Raw genomic sequence first — 24,088 nt, 5'->3', positions numbered from 1 at the left:
TGTTGTGGCTTACTGTAGCTGGCTATAAAACCTTCATACTGTACCCTGCTGGCTTCCTGTAACTAGTAAATACACAGATCCTCATAAAACTCACTATATACTGAACTAACAGACATATGATTGTGATGCCCCATGTCTGTCATCCTCTGGTTGTGTCTTGTTTTTATGTGTGTCATCCTCTGGGTGTGTCTTGTCTTTATGTGTGTCATCCACTGGGTGTGTCTTTTCCTCCTGTCTCCAGGTGTCTTGAGTGGCTCAACACACCTGGGCCCTGGTGGAGAGTCTATTTAAGCCTCTGCAATCAATTGCTCATTCTCTCTCTCTTGCTCTGTCTACAGGCACACCACATGTTTGGTTTGACCTACATCATGTGCTTTCTGGGAGCTGTATTTTGTGATTTGTGTTCTGTTGGTACCGATCAGGAAATTGGTGTCACCGTGCACTTTTAGACAGGGAATTCTCCAGCAGGCTGTGGGGCACTTTCCTTTAGGGATTGATCCGTTTGTTTTTTTTTGGGGGGGGGGGGGTATAGTGTGGTGAGAACGTGGCCAGAGCAGTTGTCTCGGGGGCACATCCGCTGCTGCAGGTGGGTCGCCAGTTCATGGTTGCTTTACCGGGCTGTCGGGCTAAGCCATTGCCTGCATGATTATTGCTGGCAATGCAGTGCATAAATACCCACCACAAGTATCACACGAAGCCTAGGGTTGAGATTTAGCCAGTTTGGGGTAAGCAGTGAGGGGAGATATTCCCTGTCGAGAGGCTGGTATTTGCCTCAATGCAGTTTGACGGTGATCACTGTATTTTCTGTATGAGTGGTGGAGGTAATGGCTTCCTTAGCTGAGTTCTTTGAGTCACCAACAGTAGCGTTTGTTAAGGGCTGTAAGAAGCTAGTGCAAATGGCTAATCGTTATAATATCGTTGTTGCTTATAAGTGCCGTAAATAGGAACTCAGAAAAGCAGTTTTGTTGTCTTTGTTTGACCAAGGCGTGCTACGAAAACGTGAGCCTGGGATGTCAGAGGCTGAACCAGCAGTGATGCAGACAGCTGGTTTGCTTTTGTGCAACAGAAGGAGTTCTTGCCATTGCATTTTGAACAAGAGAAATTACATAGACTGTGGGATAGGGAAGAGAAGCTGGAGTTGGAGCGGTTGCAGCAGGACACTGAGAGGATGAAATGACTTGGAGACACACATACAACAAAGAACAAAGCACAGCCGCATCATCTGCTAACACGCTGCCTTCCAGAGAACACAAAGAAAACCAGCATGTGGTGAGTAACTTGCAACACAAACATTTACATGCACAGTCCATCCATCCTGCTCGCTCATGTAACCAACCCATCACACCCCCATCATCAATATCACCCAAACCCCATTACATCATCTCACTTCCTGCTGAGAAAAAGAGCCGTCATCTGTTGTTGGTTCAGTGAGTTTACATGCTCATGTGTGGGGGTGTGTGTGTGTGTGTGTGTGTGCAGATTTTTGTATGATTACATATGTCTGTAGTCTTGTGTTTATGTTTTGTTACGTTTGTTGAAATTTCAGAGGGGAGCAGAGAGAAGTTGAGGGTCCAGGCTTGTTAAAAAGGCAACATGGGGTTAAAAACATTCAGAGCGCAGTAGATGAGCCTCAGCAGTGATCTGCAGCAGGGGGTAAAAATCTGAAACTGCTAAGGCAGCATTAAAAACTGCCCGAAGAAACATAAATCTGAACTTGCTATAATAAAACCCTCCAGCAAGCCTTGTTCACTTTCATCCCCTCTCCGCTCTTATAGTGTGTGTGTGTGTGTGTGTTGTGTGTCTGTATGTTTGTATGTGTGAGACATCTTCCAGCTTTAATAAGGCCCACTATCACTTCAACCCCTAGTCAAGCTGGCTCACAGCCACTTCAAGCTTTACACAGAACTTTGTCCCATCTTTTTTTACCCTTTATCTCTTTACCTCAGTTTCTCTGTCACCTTAAGAGAAATAACATTAGCTGATTTGATGCTATGACTTTGTATTTCTGGAGAGAAGTTGTGCTGTTTCTTTCTTTAGTCAACATTTACCAGCAGTAAGAGGAACTACATCTTAAATCACTTCCAACATCAACATGTTGACTCTTCTTAAACACAAAAAAAAACTTTTTCAGTCTCACAGTCAACTACTCTCATCAGAAAAACACCTGATTTCTGTCTTCCCGTTGGCAGGGATGGCTTGGTATCTCTATTTTCACCTACAGCTTTATGAACCAAAGGTGTAAAGTGTCTTCCAACTATGATGCTCAAAGCCCAAAACCTCACTTGTAAAATAGACCAGACAGCAGAGAGCTAAGCTGTTTCATGTGCTGGGCTGCTGGCAGAAAATGTGCTCGGTGGGAGCATCACCACGGTGGGCACTTCACTGTGTTGTTGTGTGAGGTGATTAGCACCATGTGCTAATGTGTGTGTATGTGTGTGAAGTGTTAGTTCTGCATGTTGCGAAACATACAGGTTGGAAAAAAACCACACCTGCATATGCAAATGGAGAAAATGGAGCCACACAAAATTATGTTCACTGAATTGTTTGTGGAGAAAGTAAATGCTGTTAAGTGAACTCCTGCACAGCAACCGCCTGACATCAATGCAGCCTGTGTATGTGTGAAGGCCTGAGGGGTAAACACTTCTCCATCAAGCAGTGCTAACTACAGACCTATTAGACGTATACTGCACTAGTAAACCTGAACAAAGTGTGTAGAAAAAAGGGCAAAAAAAATGTTTCGGGGAATAGTTTTCCTTAATCACTGACCAGAGGTCAGCTGGGCTCTGCTCTCCGACCCTGACTGTTAAGAAGGGGAGCTGAAGAAAGTAGCGATCAGATCAATGCCTGAGGAGAATTTCACTCCTGGAGGATTTTCTATCCATCTAACTGGCTCTGCCTTTAGAGGATACATGCACTGATTCACTGTTTGTAGTTAGATTTATATTATTTGGCCATTGTCTTAAAGTATTTGGACACATCAATGAAAACGCTGAACCTGTTTTATGTGTTCTGACCAGGAAATAGAGAAAAAAATATGCAGCGCACACACTGACAAAAAAACATGTTAAGCTACACAAGACAAAACAGCACTTGTCCTTTTCTCCCCATAATAAGTGCTTCTTACGTATGAATTTCCATTCTGCATCAAAGTACTATCAGGGAAAAGATGATTTCTAACAGCTGTTATTTACCATCATTTTCATCCTCAGGGAGCTGGCAAGCATTACAGCAGTATTCACTATGGCTTATGAAAGGATAAGACTGTGGTTTGCTACTACAACTAATGATTACGTCTGTAATTCCTTTTTCCACTCCAGTAAAACAATTGATCCCATTGTTGCAGGTCTGCAAGCAGTGAGAGCAAACAAGAACTACTTCTACAAACCCACATGTCAACCATCAAAAACTAAATAAACACAAGTACGGCTACGATGGTCTTGATGGAGAATCCTTTTAATTTTCATTCCTAAGCTGAGCTTTCTTGCAAAGCTCTTTCTGTGCCTCTCTTTCTCTTCATAGTCTTTACAAAGGACACACACCCACACACACACACACACACACACACACACACATTTCCCCAAGTGTGTAAAAAGATCTGTATCTAACTGGGGCAGCAGAAACTTAGCGAGAGGAGAGGAGAAGAGAGGCACTGGATTTGAAAGGGTAAAACTTGCCAAGAACACAGGCGATCACTTAAACCACATTTATAGAGAGCAAGTCAGCCAAAGTGTAGTTTGCACATCATAGAAACAACATAGTTTACTTGTCACTTTCCCCTTTTTAACTGCAACAGCTATTGAGGTTTGGCAGGACAAGGATTCAAATCTGCTCATGCACATAGGTTCGTGTGCGTGTGTGATAATATGTATGGAAAGTGTGCGTATGTACAACAATATTCATAATTTTTCATTTATTTGTTTTTTTGCATTGTATGTGTGTGCGTGTGTTGGTGTAAGCGTGCCCTACCTCCCAGCACACTGAGCGTTATGGCCTCTGTGTGTTCAGCCAGCAGATCAGCCTTGGCTATAGCAGCCAGGGAGAGATAACTGGACATGTTCCTGCTCAGGTCCTTGTTCCCTCTCTGCAGGAACCGCACCGCTACCGGGACCGCCAGCACCATGACCGAAGGACAACTGTAGTTCTGAGGGGACATAAGTAGAGAGGAGGTTGAAGAGACAGTAAAAGTCATATGTAAAAACATGCAGGAAACTGATATGGTTCTTTAGGACCCCACACAGCAGTCCCAGTATTGCTCCAAACTTTAGTATTACTTAAAGGAAATGTTTGGAGAATCTCTGTTCAGATACTGCAGCATGAATTAGAAGTACACAAACAAAGGATATTTTGAACAGCAAACATAACAGAGTTGCCGACTAAAACGCAGAACCAGAAGACACTGAGAAACTGTAGTCACAGAATGGCACTGACAGAAGCAGAGATCTGTTTGAGGGACATTCATTAACTTTACAGTGCTGGCTTTTATTTCCTATTATCTACAACGGCCAAGAACAACAACAGGTGCCTGTTCTTTATAGGTGCAAAGGGATAAATATTGTTAGAAACAGTGAGTCATGCATCAAATAGATCTTGAGTCATTGTAAGCAGTATCAGTAAGAAGCACTTTGAATTCACTGTGTGATGCAGGTAAAGAGAGAAGGAGTGTGTGTGTTGTATTTGAGGATGCAGAAAGTGTCTGAAAGTTTGAATGAAGCAGGAGGAAGGGGGTTCGAAATGCACTAGCACCCTCAACTGGAGAGTCTGATACAAAGTCTGTTTGAATATGTGCTGTTAATGAGTTTAAATGGGAAAAAAAGAGACAGCCAAAGGCAGCAGAAGCAGAAGCCCCCCGCCCCCCAAAGCAGAACATTTGATTTACATTTTAAAGCCCCTTGGCAGCAATTACAGAAAGTTGATTTGCTCTGAAAGCACATTTATCATTAATCTGTAAAGTTCACAGCACTCCTTGGATATCACATTTTACACTTGTGTACCCATTTTCAACCTTCCTAATCTACTTCAAGTTAAGACACCCAGAATGCCTTTCAACCTGATGCTTCTAAGTTGAAAAACTGTACTCTCTTGTCCCCTCTTTCTCTGTCGTGTCTCTCTTCTGCCACATGATGGCAGTGCAGACAGTGTATCCACAAAAAAGTTAATCATCCCACTAGTCAGGATAATCCATCAATCTATCAATTTGCGTTACACTACATTTATTTGGCAGTCCTTAATTTTAATCTTAATTCCAATGTGTGCATCTAAAAATCAACATTTGAAAAACCTTAAATTACAGAATTACAGTGAAATTGTGGCACAACTGTTATTATTGGGAGCTTTTAGCATTTAATGTTATTGCTTACCAGTGTTGTATGGCACTGTATGCACCGTGCTAGGTAAAAATGTAATGTAAGGAGTGGATTCAAGTCAACAGAATCCTCAGAACAGTTTTGCCCCCTAGCAGGCTCCTTATGTATGGATTTACAGATTTATCTGTCCCGTCTCTCTCGCTTTCATCTTACCAAGGAGAGCTACTTTAATGTCAGGCACAGCGCAGATCAAGGTGTCCATATAAAGAGCACTCATCTCATCATTAGCTAGAACTCTGTGGGCATACATGTCTCTCATGTGTTTAGCAGTGTCCTAATGAAAATCCTTCTTCCGACAGTCTGTTGCTTACTTTCTCTCCACCTCTCTGCAGGAGCTTCTGTGGCAGGGTAAGAAACAGTGTTTGTGCATCTGTAGATTCAAAATGACAGGAAGACAGAGGAAGCAGAGGAGATCAGAGAAGAGATAAAGACAGTTGGAGGGTAAGAGGAGGCAAGAGAGAACAAGTGAGACGGCAGAAATTGGCAGAATGAAGGCAAGAAAAAGAAAACAGCGACAGGGAGAAGAGAGAGAAGCGTTCCTCTGATAACTGTTGGAGTTAGGACATCAGAGCCAGAAGCTGCTGTCAGAGCTGTCAGAAGTTTTAGTCTCACCTCTACGTTTGTGTGTGTGTGTGCTTATCTGGGTGTGTGTGTGTGTGTGTGTACGTGCCTTTCCACAAGAATCAGTCTCATTACGGTGGTATTAAGCACATTCCCCTTCCAACAGGAAATAGGGAGAGAAATAGAAAGAGAAGGTGGAAGAGAGAGAGAGTCCCTCTGCTTTTAAGCCTTTTAGCTGTGGAGGTCTGATGGGGAAAGCAGGCGAGATTTTGATTTACATTTTGAAGCCCTTCAGCAGTGATTACATAAAGTGTATTTGCTGGCCAAGGCAAAAATACACCTTTGGATATGTTGCATTACGTTGCATTAATCTGTGGTGTTCACACATCTACTTCTATACCCAGAATATCTCTCAACCTGATGTTTACCGTTCATGTTTTAAACTATTATTATTATTGGCACAGTATTAAGAATGAAATGGATCTAGAAAAACAAATTACATTATTTGTGTATAGATTTCAGCCACAAGTTCCCAATCTGAGAATCAGTACCCATCCAAGGGGTTACAAGATAAATCTAAACAGACTCAAGATCTTCCATGGGACAAAACAGAATCACGATAATATTGTGCGTCTTAAATTTAGGCAATTACATATGTATCTGCTGTATGTGCGGTTTATGCTGCAGGAAAAACAAAAGAAGCATTTCCTCCAGAATACATCATTATCAAACAATGTCTATTTTGTGTGTGTGAGTACCTGCAGGATACAGCTGGTGATGTCGGACGCTATCTTGGCATGTGGTGTGTCCTCTGTGCTTTCACCTTGTGGGGTGAGGTTATGTTCCAGACACGACTCCCACAGCCCAACCAGCGCCACGCTGTGTCGCTCTATGGAGCTTGTCTCCCTTATGGCTGTGGTGATGCGCGTTATGCAAATCTCTACCACCGCCTGGTCGTTGTCATTGGTCAGATAGTCCTGTCAGCCAGCAGACAGTAATAGGATGCAAAATTAAGGAAGCAATGATAAATTAAGGACAAAAAGATTAATATGGATAAGCTCCTGCTCTGTAATGTTTTGGATAAACACTGTCCGTGTGTGTGTGTTGGTTCTTCCTGTCTAAACACGCCTGCTCACCGGTGAGCAAGAGATGGTCTTGATCTGGTCCAGAGCTTGTGACAGGCAGTCTTCAATCTCTGCGTCCTCCAGGGAGAACAGATCCCCCGCTCTGGACAGATCCCTCTGGCCCAGCACCTGGCTGAATAGCTGGTGCATCCTGGTCCTGGTTTAGGACAGATCAGTTTGGGACTGTTGCTGCCCAGTTTAAGATTCTTTAATTGAGAATGAGTAAATCCCTGACATAATAATCCAAGAAAATCTCGAATTACAGCAAGCAGCTTTTCACCTCTTGGTTTTAGGAAACCATTTAAATAGTTTACAAGAGTCCTTTGCAACGTGATCCCAAAATGGTAGAAAGTAATACCTTTCTAAATTGGCATCAATTTAAAACAAATGCACATTTTCTGGCATGATTTCAGACATTCTGGGTCCTGACATGTTCTATGACTATCAAAATACTTTGAATACAAGGAGAAAAATAGGGTATAAATAATACATTAAGGAATCATTAATTGTATTTTTTTTTTTTTGCTAAATCCTCTTCAGTACAATCCAGGATCAGGAAGGTTCAACGAGAGTGGGACCAGTTTGGTCCAATGTTTTTGCGGGTCTGCCGGAGGTCTGTTACCATGGAGACAAGGCATATTCTGGAGAAGGCAGTCTTTCTAAAGCAGAGTCCTGAAGGCAAGAAGGGGAAAGAGAGGGAGAGCAAGATTAAATTAAGTAAACAGAACTGAATGCTGGGTTGTTCATCTTGTACACAAAATAATATTCTACCAAGAAATAGACCAAGCAGCTGAGAGGGAGAAAATCAATTCTGAGCCGACAGGAGAAGTTGTAGAGGTTGAATTAGGGATATTTTTTTAGTGATTTTTAGGTCTCAAGAAACAGACTTTAACAACTTGGACAACCAAGAAACAGATTAACAGAGGTGGAGTCAATATTAAAGGAACAGTTTGACACTTTGGGAACTATGCTTATGTATTATCAGTCTTCTCATCTAACCCTTAGCAAGAAAATAAATAAGCATATTGACCAAAAAAGCTGAGCTATTGCTTCATGTGAAAGTGACATTCAACAGCATTAGAAGTATTTGTTCAAGCACTCCTGTTTGTCTCCCTCCTCTCTCTCTCTTTTCAACATGTTTCCTTTCCTTTAGTTTTCACTCTACAGGTGCAGCAAGTGTAAGTTAATATGTGATGATGTGAACTAAATGACTCCTTGGTAATGTGTGACATAGCTGCAACAAAATCATACATACCTACCAAAATGCAAACACATGCATTTGTGTACTCTGGGAATGTGTGACTACACTTTCTTCTAAATTATGGGTTAGGATCCAATATGGCAAATGTGAACAATCTTTAAAGGTGCAATATGTAAATATTTTAGTTTAAAAGAAATTATCAACAGAATGTGAAGAAATAACAGGTGTGTTATAATGTTATGTCAAAAGCCCCGGCCTGTCCTGTCCTGTCCCGTCTCTTAATACCATTTTGTGCCTCAAGAGGCGATAGTGAGTCCAGTCTGCCCTCAGCCCAACATGAGAAGATGAAGAAGTAGCGCTGCCCAGAGGGCAATAAACCAGAAGAAAATAAGTGACAGGAATAGAAGCAAAACTAGAATTAACATTGGCGTTTCCACCACTGGAGAAAGCTCTTGGCAACTGGTAAGTAAACAGCTCTTTTTGCTAACACTGGCTATGCAGAGACAGCAAATACTCTACTTACATACAGCACCTTTAAAGGTTTAAACTTTCTCAATGTATTTTAAATTTAAATTGCATCATTTGTTATATTTTAACTATGCTTTTAGTCATTTTGGCTTTTAGTTATTAAAAATAATAATAATACACAGTAATAATAAATATTATGTAATAATATAATATAATCTATAGTATAATAATACATAGTCTTCTGCCATGCAATGTTATGAATGGAGGTAGAGTTGTGAGATTTCAAGCGTACGATGTTAACCATTCACCTGCCATTATTGCTGTTCCTAACAGCCTCAATTAAACATTAAAACATTAACACTACGTGGGGTGCCAGAAGGGCAGAGGATTATACACACACACACACACACACACCAAACCATAAACGTACAGTTAATGAATGCTTTCCTCTGTCCTTCCACAAACTCTACAAACTTAAATACATAAACACGATTTTTTCCTGTGATTCTACAGAAGTATTCTGCAAGATGGAAACACACTCAGAGCCTCTCAGCCTGTCTGCTGCCTGTGATCATGATGACTTTGCTCAGAGCTGAACTCTGCCTCCTCCTGTCAGAGGATGAGCAACTAAGCGTATGTATCTGTGTCATTGTCTGCTTTCTGCACCCGCTTCCCTCCACAATCACACGTCATCTCGTCCTCACACAATTTCTCTGGAAGCCACATTTAGAGCAGGCGCCGAGCTAGACCAAAGGAAAGCACAAAGCGGAGCACTAGGGAGACCGTTATCTCTCCTGCCAAGCTGGTGATGGCCATGGAAAGCTGCCCATTGCCCGGGACACCACATCAGGAATTCTTATTGGTCCAAGCCAGGCCGCTGGGACCAAAACAACAAAACAACCATAAACACAGAGCAAAGAGATTTATCTGTCACACACAGACAAAGTCACACACACAGACACACACACACCTATTCTTCTTGTTGTGTAGAACAACAATCAGAGAATGAGTGCAATCAGAGCTGTTTCTGTCCATGGTTGGAGTTATTTATTACTATATATTAATCACCAATGTTTTATACATACATTATGTATCTACATATATCTGCACACAAGGGCTGGGTATTGAGGCTAAAGAGGAAATGTGTTGAGTATCAAAAATTGTCAGGCACCAACAGATGGCACTGAATACTTGCTAGGATTTGTACTCTTCTTATACTATAATTTGTTTCTAATTTCTAAAATGTAGAAAATTATGTAGGCAGAATTAATGTAAGGCTTTGTGTGTTCATACAGCATTAAACACTAAAAAAGGCTTTTGTAGAAACACAAGATTACATTCCTCACAGCAAGCCAATGAAAAAAGCATCTATTTGCATGTGATACCAAAACTCTGGTATCACATCTGCACTAGTATCAAACTGTTTTAAATGTTACTCATGCCTATCCTATATGTATTTGGCATACAAAGTCAGGAAGACTCTTAGAAAAAAAAGGGGGAAAAAGGGAAAGGGAAGAAAGAGGAGGAAATTATAAAAGGAGACAGACTGACTACCAGAAGGTGGGAGGTAGAGAGGCAGGGGGAGAGAGATGGAGAGGATCAGACAGAGACAACAGAGCAACAACCAAAAAAAGAAACTCATGTAGTCAAAGGGGAGAAATGAGAGCCGGACACACACACACTCAGAGTGAAAGAGAAAGGGAGAGAGCAACAGAGGAACAGACAGAGGCAGAGGATCAGAGAGAGAGAGAGAGAGAGAAAGCCAGAAGTGGATAATGTTTCGGTGTCCTGAATTCCCTGTGTAACCTGCAGACAACTCACATACTGAGTTTCCATTATTCTACCTGAATGCCTCAAAAACACTTGCACACACCTACACACACAGATACATTTACACATCATCATCTCTCTCTTCATTAATGAACTGTTGTGTTTACTTACAGTAGGTTTTCCTGCTCTGACTACGACACAGCCCGCCTGAGTAACTGAGTGCCAGCGCATGTGTGCATGTGTGCATGTGTGTGTGTGTGTGTGTAAAAGCAGAGGAAAAAATGGGCCTGAGGAATTTCAGTTCTTAAACAATCAGCTAGTTACTATTAATCACCCAGCTACGGCTCAGCAAGCTCAGGAATGCAGCCTTTAAACACACACACACACACGCATGCACACACACACACTCTCACACACACACACACGAGACAGTGAATGACTTCCAGCTTGTTTTTACCTGTACGTGCTGATACGTACGTTAATCCAAATGTTTCACAATTATCTGAACAGCATATCTGAGTTGTTGTTTTGAATTTTTTTCTCTTGTTAGTCTGTTGTCTGTCACATACTTCTACAAATACTCTGACAATATAAATCCTCCAATGAAATTCAGCTGCATGTAAAGCTTCAGCAGGCACCCACACATTGCAGGGAGCGCTGTGAGTGAGAAGGCCACTGAGTGAGGGGTGACAGGGGGTCCGTACTGGGGGGCCGGTGTGAGGGCTAGGGGCTATGTGAGGACAATGTGACCAAAGGGCCTCTCTCTCTCTCTCTTTTTCTCTCTCTCTTCACTACTGCCACTACTGTCTTCACTCAGAGCTCTGAGAGAAAGAGAGAGAGAGAGAGAGAGAGAGAGAGAGAGAGAGAGAGAGGGGAGAGAGAGAGGGGAGAAAACACTGGCTCTTTTGTGTGACCTATAAGACAGACCACCCCTCCCTCTCCCCTCTCTCTTCCTCTCTCTCTCTCTCTCTCTCTCTCTCTCTGTCTCTCTCTGCTCAGTCGGCCCTATCCTTCTCTGTAATGTGCACCTGCTCGGCCTGCAAGACATCTCACACACACACAGAAATACTTTAGAAAGGAGCTGGGTGAAAGGGAGAGACAGAAGGGGACTAAAGAAGAGAGAAAAAAAAGCTGCTTTCCACTGTTTTCCCTACACTATTGATTCATATCTGACTGTGTATGAATAAAGAAGCAGAGTGTGGAAGAAATATTTCTCTCATCTTTTCTTTATTTCTTTCTGCCATACTTACGTCAAAGTTCCCTGGTCTATTTCTGCCTTTCTTTCTTTCTTTATTTCTTTCTTTCTTGTCTTATTTCTTCCTTATTTATGCACATAATTATTATGTGGATTTGAGAGAGGGGGAAGAAAGGGGGAAGGAGGGGGAGGAGTTTGGAGTAGAGGCAGCCTGAACCCTGTTGGAAAGCTGCTTTTTGAAAGACTGTTTGAAGTCCCTCATCTCACACATTAGGACAAAGATAAATATGCCCCACTGGTCATCATTCTGCAGTCTGAAATCACTTTGAAAACACATCCTCTGAACTGATTTATATTTATCTGTATGGATCAGGGTGCAAGCTTTGGTACAGCATGTGTTTTGCCCTTTTGTAAATATGCACTAAAGATGGCATAGTACCTTTGTACCCCTCTGATAATATGCAAAGAGCATGTGTTGAAAAATTGCACTAAATTAATCTGAGTGAGAATAGATGTTGCACTGATGTTCTGAAGTGCTAGGATTTACAAAGCATTTATGATACAGTCCACTGTATTATAAATGTGTATTTATATTTTGACCAGAGCGAAGACTTCTTTCATTTTCATTCTTCTGTTATTCTAAAAAGCTTCAATACTTTGGTAAAACAGGTTTTTAAAAAATCTAATATTACTATATGCTGTGGACCTCAGAGATCTTCCGGTCATATGCTCCTCCAGAGATCCACCTTCCATATTAATTGTATGATTAAAGGCTGGTTAAGTTGGTAGTTATTCCCTATAACTGGGCCAATCAGTTATGTAACTGATGCCATGAATTTCATGAATAAGTAAGATGACACAAAGAACAGACTCCCTGAAGACTTCTTTGGAAATAGGTCCACACTGCCGCAGAGAACTCAGTTAAGACTTCTTGAAAGATGGACCCCCGAGGTTCAGCATAGGAACATATTGTGGGAGCGTATTGTATTATACAGTGTGTGTGTGTGTGTGTGTGTGTGTGTGTGTGTGTGTGTGTGCCTGTGTGGAAGAAAGGAAAAGTTCTCCATTATTTATGCCCTGCAGTTATGCAGCTGTGGAGCAATGACTGGGAATTACAGTATGACAGGAGCTGTAGAAATGTAGAGCAGCTACTGTAAAACACACTGAAGCCACTAAGAGATAAAGAATGACAGAATGGGAAACATGGAGAGACAGAGAGAGAGAAAACAGAAGCCGAACATGAGGGGGAAGAATGGGAGCTAATATCTCATTCGCTTTCTTGACACTGGTCACTGTGGTCCTGATAACAGGCAGCAGAACCAGACCACAGGAACACTTAATGTGACACTCATGGATGGATGGAAGGAGCAGATATGGTATGAATGGCAGAGAGATAAGTTAAAAATGGTTCGGACAGACACAGAGAATGAAATCTGCTCTGCATGTGTGGCCTGTTATCCTCAAAATGTACACACTTTGGCTCTGATCTATTGCTATCTCTGAAAAGACCTCTACTGTTTGCATATGTAGTGCTGAAAGTGAGTTGATTAATCAGTTAATCTTACAGTCAGTCAATAAAAAATAATTCAACAACAGTTTCAATAATGCATCTTTTGATGATGTGTTTTCTGTCATTTTACTAGGGTTGCAACTAATGATTGTTTTTCAATCTTAAATCAGGCATAATCTCTGAATCAAAGGTAGGTTTTCTTTAAACAGCAGTATTATAATGGCTTAACACTATTCAAATTCAGCTTTAACCCAGATAGGTTATACAGAAATATGTTCTGGGACCCACCATGCTGAAATTCAAGGTGAAACTAATTTCAGTCCCAGACAGGCAGAACTGGTCACAGCAAAAGGAAGATGCCTTCTAATAGAAAGTCTCTACAGACTGATCTGATTCAGATCTGAACTGACTTCTTAACTTTTTTCATTTTGTGTGTTTGTTGTCCTACCTGGGGATGTAAATATGTGTGAACCTCAGCAGGCATAACTGTGTTAAATAACAGTATATCCAGCCTAAAGAGTGGGGGGAATTACTTTACTCTCAAATTTGGCTCTGCTGCTCTGTGAGACTCATCACTGCTGAGAGGATTTCCATAGCAGAGAGGAGAAGTGCTGGTTGGAATAGTGCATTACCGCCACACTCAGCCAACTAGCATTCACGCACGTTTTCTAAACCATCCATTATTCATTACTCCCCGCTGCCTTCCGCAGCCCAAACCCAGAGTCTTGCACCGAGCGCTTGAACGGAAGCGTGTTCTGGTTTCAGCGTACAGGTCTCAGCCAGGAGTGCAGGCTTAAAGGAATATATTCAGCGCACAAAATATTAGGACCGCATTCTTAATAGTGAGCTGCTTTCAAATATCCTCTTTACATGTTTAATAGGTTTCTAAGTTTAGCCATTTTTTCATAACCTGAATCCTCCACATTATCTAGATTTCCTATGTATGCCATCAGCAGAAAATAAATTCACATAAACCCAATTTAGCCATCTTTTAATTGAAATACTGAATGTGTCCTCATTCAAACATAGCGTGTGTAGCTTTTAAGAAACAAAATCACATAGTAAGTCAAATTAAAGACTTGAAATCTAGTGTAAACTACACAAAATGTGATCTAAATGACACAATAAAATACTATAATAATCGACTGAGGTCTTCACAGTCTGGAGAGAAGTAAGTGAGGTCAGCTGGACACACAAAAAGACACATGAATGTGATTTAGAGTGTGTCCATTCATCTGTCCCTGCCCCGTGATTAACTAGCAGCTTCCAGCCTGAGCATGATGGATTTGGCACAAATTTGGCACAAAGCATGAATGAATTGCATGGGCTGCTATTTGAATTGAGTTGACAACAGTTTTATAAACAGAGTCATTTCTTAACACAATGTAGGTGAAAAGAGAATTTAATATCAGTTTTTACAGAATGTCCTTCTGATAAATGTCCTTCATTTCTGGGACACTAACATCTGTCTGTCTCAGAAGTCTGTGACCTTGAGGAGTCCCCCCCCCCCCCCCCCCCCCTCACTGTCTGTATTCACACACCGAGGTGGAGCAACAGTAGATTTCGACTTGGACAGAGTGTCATTAAGAGAAGAAATGCACAGACTAAATGTGAGTAATGCGACTAAACTTGCCTTTCAAGCTCTCAGGACACATTCCACTGTATTTACACCGAAACACACACACACACACACACACAGAGACGGAGAGAGAGAGAGGGAGAGACTGACTACATGGAAGTAAAGAAGGTGTAAATAAGTAGTCAGGGATACCATAATGTTTCCAGCAAAACCCGAAAATATTCACTATAATGTGGCATGTGTGTCTGCACCTGCAGCTGTAATCTTACCGCTCCACTTAAACTATTTTATTCTTATAAGGACGATGTGTACATCCTGCACATACCCTGTCAGCATGTGCAATAATTAACAAGTTCACCTTATATTACATTCAATGCTTAGTGGCAACAGCCCACGAACACACCTCTCCAATCCACCTGCGCGCTACATACGTTTCTTAGGCAAAAGCTATTTATTGCACGATTTGCACCTCATTCAGTCAACTTTCCCGAAATCAAGGAATGTGGGTGGCATCCACGCATTCCCCCCTATCCCGGCTAACGCGTTTCTGTCTTTAATGACAGAAATACATTGCAAGAAAGCTAAAACCTGACTCATTTCACACCTACAACGTCGGACAGCTTACCTGTTCTGTGCGGGACGAGGGCGCACGGACACTGACTATGGAGCTCCGTTCAGTACCTCCAAACCTTGGTCCAACGCTGCACACAGCAGCAGCACAAATTACCCCTGCACAGCCTCAAGTCCCCCCCCCCCCCCACTCACACACACACACGCACACACACACACACACACACAGAGCAAGCCGTATAGTCATCTTCATCGCCATTGGAAAGCGCGCCATCTTGCGGCCAACCACAGCGAGCGGCGCAACAGGTGGATGGAGGGAGGGATAGGTTGAGCCGCTGCCTTCAAGTACTCTCGGGGAATTCAACAAGTACCAGGACGGCTTTTGTTACCTGACAAAGGTACATGCATACGTTAAGGGTTAATATATAGGCTAAATAATAATATCTCTAACAAATTAATTCAAACCTTATTACCACTTTCCTCAGTCACTGGCCAACTAATACTTTAATAATACTTTAAATGATTAAAAAAAAAAAGTCTTTTACAAGGAGTTATTAAAGGCAGCATGGTACCACAGGATGGTGCGAGAGGGGTAGATGAGGCCTAATGACTTCGTGGCTGTCTTCCAAACCAGTTATCCTTAATCCCCTCTCCCTGCTTAGACATACTGTTTAATGTTTGCAACAACCTCTGACCTACATGGGGCTCAAGGAAAAAGAAAAAAAGATCCAATACAGTCTAATACATCATTATTGTTGTTACTTTTATTATTAATGGTAGTGGTGATAATTATAGGCCTTGTAGCAGCAGTAGCATTTAAAAAATCAATAGTTACAGTAATACAAAATATAATAAAGGTTAAAATATGAGGATTCTTCCAAAATCAATCAATAAATAAATACATTTTAAAAAGGGAGATATATTTTTTCACCGTAGTGTCGTGTCATTCATTTATTTAGTGGTCGGTGAATGTGATCAGTAGGTGGTGCTATTTCCCCAGGCATTACCCACAGCATGTGAAGCTGAAAAAATTGAGTTAAGTTTCCGCCGCGTATAGGTCAATGAGAAAGGGTAGTACGGTCATTATTGCCTTTAAAATAAAAGCTCAGAATTTTTCAACCTTTAAGGAGGCTAAAATAAAATAGAAAGTACATGTGTAAAATGCAAATGCGAATACAGGCATTTGCTGATGAAAAATTAAACACAATGCATTCTTATGTTTTTACCCTGCGTAGGCCATTGCGTCATTCAAATACCATACAAGCAGATTTTAAGGATTTTGTCTATCTTGTAAATGGCTGTTCTACAAACAGACATTGGTGCTACCACAATGGAATCACATCCTATTTGTACAGTCAGTGCCATGTGTATCTAATGTGTGAATGAGACATAGCAGTTGTAGAGTTTGTAATAAAATAATATTTACACAAACTAATCATGAGGTGTTCCTTCTCATCCATTTGATGGAAGAACAGAAATGTTTGCGCGCACGGATATTATTTTGAAAATTCTCACAGGATGTTGTTGAGTCATTGAGGGTGTCTTGACACTAGTCTGTCGTCAGTGATGGACGATAACATTAGGAGCTAAAATGTTGTCTTTAAAGGCTCGTACTGGTCACAGAGAGGTGTGAAGATGTGGGGAAAGTTTGCACAGACCCACAAACAGTCTGCAGTCCGAGACGAGTCCATTGTGTCGGGTGAGCGGTTACTGTGAGCGAATTGTAGCCCTCTTTGTTTGCTAGCATCTCTTCCCCAAGTCCATGCAAATTTGCCCAAACAATGACAGTGTTCTAAGCTAATGCAAGTCAGGCTAAAATTGGCCCACTGTTGGCAAATTAAGCAAATCTAGCAAATATGGAAGTATATTCCAGAAATGTATGAGTAATTAGTCATTTGGGATGGGCTCTAACACTTCTCAGTGTCTTAGTACTATATCCGTGTCTGGTTTATTTATCTCTTGCAGACTCGTCAGATGAAAGACCAAGTCTTCCCACATCTAATTTATAAGGTAGGTAGGGCTGTCAGGCCTGCTCTCATCAGGTTTGGGCTTTGGAAGCAGCAGCAGGGGGACAGAGCCAGTGACCTCCCTCCCATGGCCACCGCGCGTTTCCCCGGGAAGAGTGTGGACGTGGCCGCCTCCAACTGGACCGCTCCCGCGCAGGGTAGGCTGCTGTGTGTCAACGGGACGCCGTGGATCCTTTACCTGCTGGAGGAGTGTGTGGATAATGTGTGGGAGTACTGCAGCGTGGTGATAGGACTGATATCCATGTTCTGTTTTCTGCTGTCCACTTTACCGTAAGTAACGGCTGTGATGTTTCCCAGCCCAGTAAAATGTTACATTAGGAGGATCAAAGTGTGTCATGTATCTATCTATCTATCTATCCATCCATCCATCCATCTATCTATCTAGGCAGGTCTATGAGGCCTATCGTAATGGTAAAGTGGAGGAGGCCATGTCTTTTGGCTTTCTCTTCTTCCTCTTCAGTGGAGACATGACCAGCTTTGCAGGCTGCTATCTCACCAGCCAGCTGCCTATTCAGGTAAACACACACATTACATCCTAACCTGGCTCATTTTCAGCTGTTCCTAGCTTTGCCCTGTGTGTATGTACTGTGAACTCTGTTGTGAGTATTTTTTTTTGGTGATGTTAGTCACTCACACATGTCCAGTATAAAGATAGTTTTAATTTAATACCAGTTTGCTCTCTTGTCTCTAGATCAGTTATTTAAAAGAATGAAAATAACATATTGCTGGAGTTAACTATTCTGACACTATGTTCAGATGGAATGATTTCTTTATGGCACAATGTTCCTGAGGTTTTGGGTTTTTAGGACTGTTATCCCAGGTTGGTTGACCTGACAGTGACTTGACCTGCTGTGCCACACTGTACAGCCATTTAAAAGCCTTTAGAGCTCAATAAGGTGTTGTCTTCACTGCCCATCTTTATATTGCAAATAAAACTCAAATGTGATCCAGTTACTTAGTTACATAGGACAAAAATCACATTTTTGTTCACCTTTTTTTTCCCTCTCTCCCTCCCTGTCCCTCTCTCAGGTAGTCACAGTGGTGTTCTACATCTTCACAGACCTGATCCTCATCTCACAGTTTCTCTACTATAAGATCAAGAACAGCTCCAGCAGAAGTAAGCATTTCAAATGCAATGTGCTTTAAACAAATACAGCCATGTAGATTATTACAGGATATTTAAAAATGAAAACCTGCAGGTCTGGGATCACGTCTAATTTATGACTAAAACTCCGAGCATATAAATACTGTGATTATGGATTATGGTTTATTGACTTGATTACACAGTTTGAACACCGAAGATCACTGACAAATACAATTTTTTTTTCAACTGTTAACTGTCCTGCTCAGCGGTTCGGTTCCATAAAATATTCAGCATCTCAGGATTGTTTGTTTATGTGACGTGTTTATCTTTTAGGAAATTACAATTGGTTGATGTATTGTTATCAGATTTTTTAAAAACTCAGATATCAATATCAGTATGACTGTTAAAAAATCCAGTGTTGGTTGGACTGCAGATCATAGTTCCATAGATAGGATCAACCAACACAACACAAAAAAAAAAAAAAAAAAAAAAAAACTGTTGTTGCTGTGGTATGAAGTCAACAATCCTGCCTCCTGCTGATGTCAGAGATGACTGAGATGGTTGTTATGTACTTATGAGTGATTCCCACCAAAGCCAAAAGTGCCTAACTACTTAATGACACACAGACACACTGAGCCTTTCAAAGACTGCACATAACTTTTCATATATATACACTATATGTTAGCTGGGTTTTCTGCAGCTTTTTGAAATCTTACATGTTGCACTTGGTGTAAAACAGCAACTGTCAGCTAATGCGAACAGCTGAATTTGTCTGTGTGTGTGTGTCTTCACCGTCAGTTCTTTATTTTGTGTTTGTGTGTTTGTCCTCTAGAGAGCCCAGTATTGAAGTGGCTGTGCTTCACGTGGTGTGGTGCTGCTACCATAGTACTCCTGGCTTTGCCCAAGCTCATCCTAGACAATAGTGCCACCTTAGACACCCAGGTAGGTAGATCGTGTGTAGTATATGGTCTATGTTTGTATCCACGTGTTTGTGTTCAAGGGTTAGATTCACATGTTCATAAATATGATTTTGTTTTGTTAATTTCCCTGATATTTTTAGGTTTCTTGGATGAACGTGACAGGAGATTTTAATTGTACTGTTTCCTGTGCAGGTGCAACATTTTGACCCTGTCATCTCTTGTCCCCTCTCTCTGTGTCCTCATCTTTCCCAGAGTCCAGCTACCTCTAAATCAGTGGAAATCACTGGTTATATATGTGGATACCTGGCATCTGTCTTCTACCTCTGCTCCCGTTTCCCTCAGCTCTATAAAAATGTGAGTGACAGTTTGTTTGTTTGACTGTGATGTGGAGTTTGTTTTCATGGTTTGCATGTGAGCTGTGCCATCCTAAGGGGACATCTTGGACAGCTTTCTCAGGCTCCCATCCCAGGGGGGGTCTATGGAAAACAGTACTTACTACATGTGAGTTAGTCATAAACAGGGGCCGTGTGTGTGTTTGAAGAGGTGGGAGGTGGGATTTGTGTGTTTGTGTAGTGCAGTATGTGTGTCAAAATGAGAAGCAGACATTGAAGACAATGGTGCTGTTGTACGGAAGAAACATCCCGACTTAGTTGTAGCGATTAATCGCCAGAGGGGATCATCCCAGTAGGCTGCCAATGGAAAGAAACTTCTGGGCACACACACAGACACACACACATGCACACTCACACAGACACACACTCACACAGACACACCCCCACACCCTGACTATTGTAAATCATGTAAGTCAGATTTCCCCTGGGGAATGTCCTGCATGTTCAAACATGTTCAGTTTTTTTCAGCTGAAAGCCCAAAACATTTTCACCATACCATATTCTTCTCTCAGTATTTCTGTGGCAAACACTTCCTGGTTTCCAAGTGCTTGCTTGGGTCCAGCCCATGTGGTAATCTACAGGGCATTCACATGTTGCCAAGCAACATTTCAGCGCTTCACATTTTTGGGGACCGATTGAACTCAGTAGCAACAAAAGAGAGTAAAACTCAATTATTCAGCCAAGGTTAAAATGTTTCTTTTGGCTTTCATAACATTGGATCGATGCTCTCTTTCCTGGTCGCTTACAATGGGGGGAAAAAAAATGATGAACTCACTAATCCTGTGTATTTCCGGTACAGTGACAGAACACACATGCCTCTTGCTGTTTGTGCTTCACATCTAATCTTTTTCCTTTCATTGTCCAGGGGTATTTCACAGATAGAACAGTACTAGTTGGAGCAGAATTAATCGATTTTTGGTGATTGTCGTCTCAGAGGATTTGTTGATAGCAGTAAAAAAATAAAATAACACCAGCCTTGTCCTTTTAATCTTGTTATGCTTGTCTGTGTTTGCAGTGCAAGTACAGAGAAAACAAATGAGCTGTTGTTAGTGAAACAGAAACCTGGTTTGTGGTTAGCAAGTTTTGCCCAGTCTTTTCCTTTTTCATTGATTGTGGGTTTTCACATGTGTACGCCACAGCGCAAGGCTCCAGTAATAGTGGAATGCTAAAGTAAAGAGGAATTGACACCCACTGAGAAGTTAAAGAATACCCACAAGACCAGGGCAGGACCTGTGCTGTTGTTTGGTCTGTTATTAAAATAATCGAAATTCTATCCATTCTAGTTCCAGCGACAGTCCACAGAGGGGACCTCTTACCTGCTGTTTGCCCTGGCCATGATGGGCAATGGGACGTATGGGTTGAGCGTCATTGTGGTCCTACCTGCTCTGAGGGGCTCCAAACAGACATTCATCATCAAACATCTGGCCTGGCTCATTGGCAGCCTGGGAGTCCTCATACTTGACTTCTTTGTATCCTTTAAATCACAAGTCCAGCCACAAGTTGTTTAAATTGTCACTGTAATTCTTCTAACCATGTAGCTGTCTTGAATACATTTTCACTTTCCTAAACTTTTACTCAAATCCATATACAGGCATAGATATTGCTTCTAATGTTCTTGCACACTGTTCTTGTCCTAGTAATGTCCTTGTGATGAATGGTCTCTGTACTTGCTACAGATGCTTGCTTATTATACATATCACATGAGCAGTCATGAATTGCATGAGCACGGTGCAGCTGAATGACGTGGCAGGCTGACACTTGAGGCTTTCATTCACTTGGTGTGCTTAGGAGTTTTCACTGAAATACTGATTGGCATGTTTGAACTATATAACCCAAAATTTGAGCCTGTGAGCCACCAGAGTTTGGATAAATGAATGGCTAGAAAGCTGCATTAATTACTTGACTGAGCAACATTACCAACAAAAAGAGTAATAGCTTAATTTTCAGGTTGGATTAGGTTAAAAATGATCTTGTTTGTGTTTTGGTTTGAGCCTTAACCTTGTCAGGTGACTGCCCAGTTCATCATGTACAGGAAGAACTCTGCTAAAAGCAGTGCACTACTCAGCGTCCCAGAGGTGGAACCTCTTTTGTGTGATGAAGAGGAACTGTCAGTGTTATAGGATGCCAACTTGGACTACATAGTCAAGAAGGAACTGGTTAGTCCGCACTTTGTTTTGACCATTCTTTGGGTTCTCTCTGATCATTGATTTACTCATAATAAACTGACAAAGCAGAGACATTGCAGAAGCATTTTGTAAACTAAGGAGCCAGTGGAGCCAGCAGGTAAATCCAGAGCATCTTTGCAGCCTGATTTTCTGCCGTTAAAAAGACACACAATGATCGTCTCTTCTGTTATTTACTGTAGTAAAAAAATAAAATCAGGTCAAGACATTTTTCTTCGCACTGGAGATTAAGCTAAGTACCACTTTACCACTTTAGAAACATTTCACAGTTTCTGATCAGGCAGGCGTGTCGGCATCACTTGAGTCTTTTTCTGGTTAGGAGCGCTGTCATTTTTGATTAATTATTCCGCTGGGATTTTGTGATTTTTGTTTTGGATGGAGTAACTGTTTTTTTAATTTGCCATTGGGGAGTATACACACCCAGAGGAGGAAGCTTCTTGCCAGATGTCTTTTTGCAAATGCAAGCTTTATGGAAGAACAAAGTGCCTGTTATATTTACACATTTTTGGCAGGGTAAATAAGGCTGTAGCGTTTTGCTTTTTTTTTTTCCCGCTCACCTTATTTGGTATTTGACAGTCTGTGTGAGCACAGTTATAGAGGAACCAGCACTAATGTTTTTAATGTGAAGCTGACACATATTTGGTCTGGTTTTCATTTCTGAAATGACAGGAATTTGTCATAAGCAAAACATAAGATAACTAGACTCATGTTTTGCATGACACTACACAGACGTGGTGCAAATGTCTGCAGGGACCATGCCTCCACCTGAATGCAGGTGTACCATAGCTATTTTAGGGGGATGTTGCATTTCTCTTCTGTCCCTGAGAAACGCTTTGTTTGTGCCTTTTTAAACTAAACACATTCTTAATAAAAATGCACTCTACATCCAACTAAATTATTTTTAAATTAAATGAAGTTTGATTTCTTAACTATTGACAGTGATTTAATTAACTATTTCATAGAAAATGCAGTGAAACCTTTTTCTGTTTTTTTATCTTCTCCATTCTTAAAAGTATTGATGCCCTCTTTTGTAACATTTCCATGACATCCATTAAAGAAGTCTACTTAATAATGTATTATAAGATAGAAGGATAGGATCATTCATAGGATATTATTGAGACACTTGTTAAAGTAATGAGCTTCAAAATTAGTTTGCACATGCAAGATATGGTTCTGCCCTTGTCATCAGGTTTAAAACGGAGGCTGCTCTTGTCAAGTCAAATTTATTTTTAAAGCACTTCCTCATCACTAGCTTCATTAAAGAGTAACACAAAACACAGAGATGACAACAAAGAAGAGCAAGAACAAAACAGAATAAGCAGCTGTCTTATTGATGAGCCCTTCAAATAGAGCAAACATTGGTTTAGATCATTAGCAAAACTAATAGCTGCTTAATGTTGTGCCAACTTTTGTTACACAGTATGTATGTGATGGTGTCGCTGTTTAACCTGATTATCTGCATTACTAAAGTACTGTACTTGAAGAGATCTGCAGATTTCTCTACCTCATTATAGTGTGGACATGATTTATTGTTGTGTGTGTGTGTGTGTGTGTGTGTGTGTGTGTGTGTGTGTGTGTGTGTGTGAATGAGTGAGTGAGTGAGTGAGTGAGTGAGATGAGCTGGCTTGAAATTGGAGCGGACACAGGAAAATTAATTGAGCGTTGCATTTAAAAATGTGAAAATTGAAATTAAAATATAAAATTTATTTGGTAACAACTAAACAACTATCAGCAAATAACAGCTATCAAGTATATGCTGGTCAATTACCTGAGCAACATGACCCATGACAGACCTTTTTTTCCTGTTCTTAGCCAATCAGGTGATGCAATAATGTGAACTTATGTAGATTTGTTCCGACATTTTCTTCACCAGTAAATATAGTTTTTGTAAATTATTTTTATATCGTAGAATTTATACCTTGTTGCCATCAAAGTTCCTTCTAAATGAGTCTGATATACTTTTTCAGTCTTGCACATTAAAGTAGCTATTTATTGTATATATTTCCACTGTATGCTACAGAACATGTAGTATTTATAAGACTGTAGGTTTTACTTTATTGGTGACGCTGTGTTGCTAAGATGCATTTATTTTCTTTAAACAGCATTACTTTTTTTTTCAGATGTATTGAACTGTACATGGC

At 41.1% G+C, this 24,088-nt stretch overlaps 2 protein-coding genes across 3 annotated transcripts in view; one reads left to right on the top strand and one right to left on the bottom strand.

Moving 5' to 3' along the window:
* veph1 (ventricular zone expressed PH domain-containing 1) overlaps positions 1–7,205 on the bottom strand; it is a 59,747-nt gene extending 52,542 nt beyond the window's left edge. The window contains exons 1-3 of one of the 2 annotated variants that reach the window (XM_041047159.1): positions 7,061–7,205; positions 6,683–6,901; positions 3,967–4,141 (exon numbers count right to left, since the gene is read on the bottom strand). In XM_041047159.1, the coding sequence (XP_040903093.1) occupies positions 3,967–4,141; positions 6,683–6,901; positions 7,061–7,198 (532 nt within the window). In that variant the 5' untranslated portion in view covers positions 7,199–7,205. The remainder of the gene's footprint in view (positions 1–3,966; positions 4,142–6,682; positions 6,902–7,060) is intronic. The other variant, XM_041047158.1, reaches the window with a different exon arrangement.
* A 9,704-nt stretch (positions 7,206–16,909) lies between these two features.
* LOC121186755 (lysosomal amino acid transporter 1 homolog) lies at positions 16,910–23,615 on the top strand. The gene is made up of 8 exons (XM_041045541.1): positions 16,910–17,040; positions 17,307–17,638; positions 17,754–17,883; positions 18,398–18,485; positions 19,285–19,394; positions 19,625–19,726; positions 21,048–21,233; positions 21,771–23,615. Exons 2-8 carry the CDS (start codon positions 17,316–17,318, stop codon positions 21,882–21,884), a joined length of 1,053 nt encoding a protein of 350 aa, XP_040901475.1. The 5' UTR covers positions 16,910–17,040; positions 17,307–17,315; the 3' UTR covers positions 21,885–23,615.
* Positions 23,616–24,088: the final 473 nt, after the last annotated feature.

The sequence above is a fragment of the Toxotes jaculatrix genome, chromosome 9, assembly GCF_017976425.1.
Source record: "Toxotes jaculatrix isolate fToxJac2 chromosome 9, fToxJac2.pri, whole genome shotgun sequence".
In the NCBI taxonomy this organism is placed as follows: Eukaryota; Metazoa; Chordata; class Actinopteri; family Toxotidae; genus Toxotes; species Toxotes jaculatrix.
This window is presented reverse-complemented; position numbering and strand designations above follow the sequence as displayed.

What these genes read in the sequence shown, in the direction of transcription:
- LOC121186755 (XM_041045541.1), top strand. Translation starts at nt 17,316, where the DNA reads ATGAAAGACCAAGTCTTCCCACATCTAATTTATAAGGTAGGTAGGGCT. An exon ending in CCAGCCAGCTGCCTATTCAG is followed by an intron (nt 17,884 to 18,397) that starts GTAAACACACAC and finishes TCCCTCTCTCAG; the next exon opens with GTAGTCACAGTGGTGTTCTA. An exon ending in CAAGAACAGCTCCAGCAGAA is followed by an intron (nt 18,486 to 19,284) that starts GTAAGCATTTCA and finishes TTTGTCCTCTAG; the next exon opens with AGAGCCCAGTATTGAAGTGG.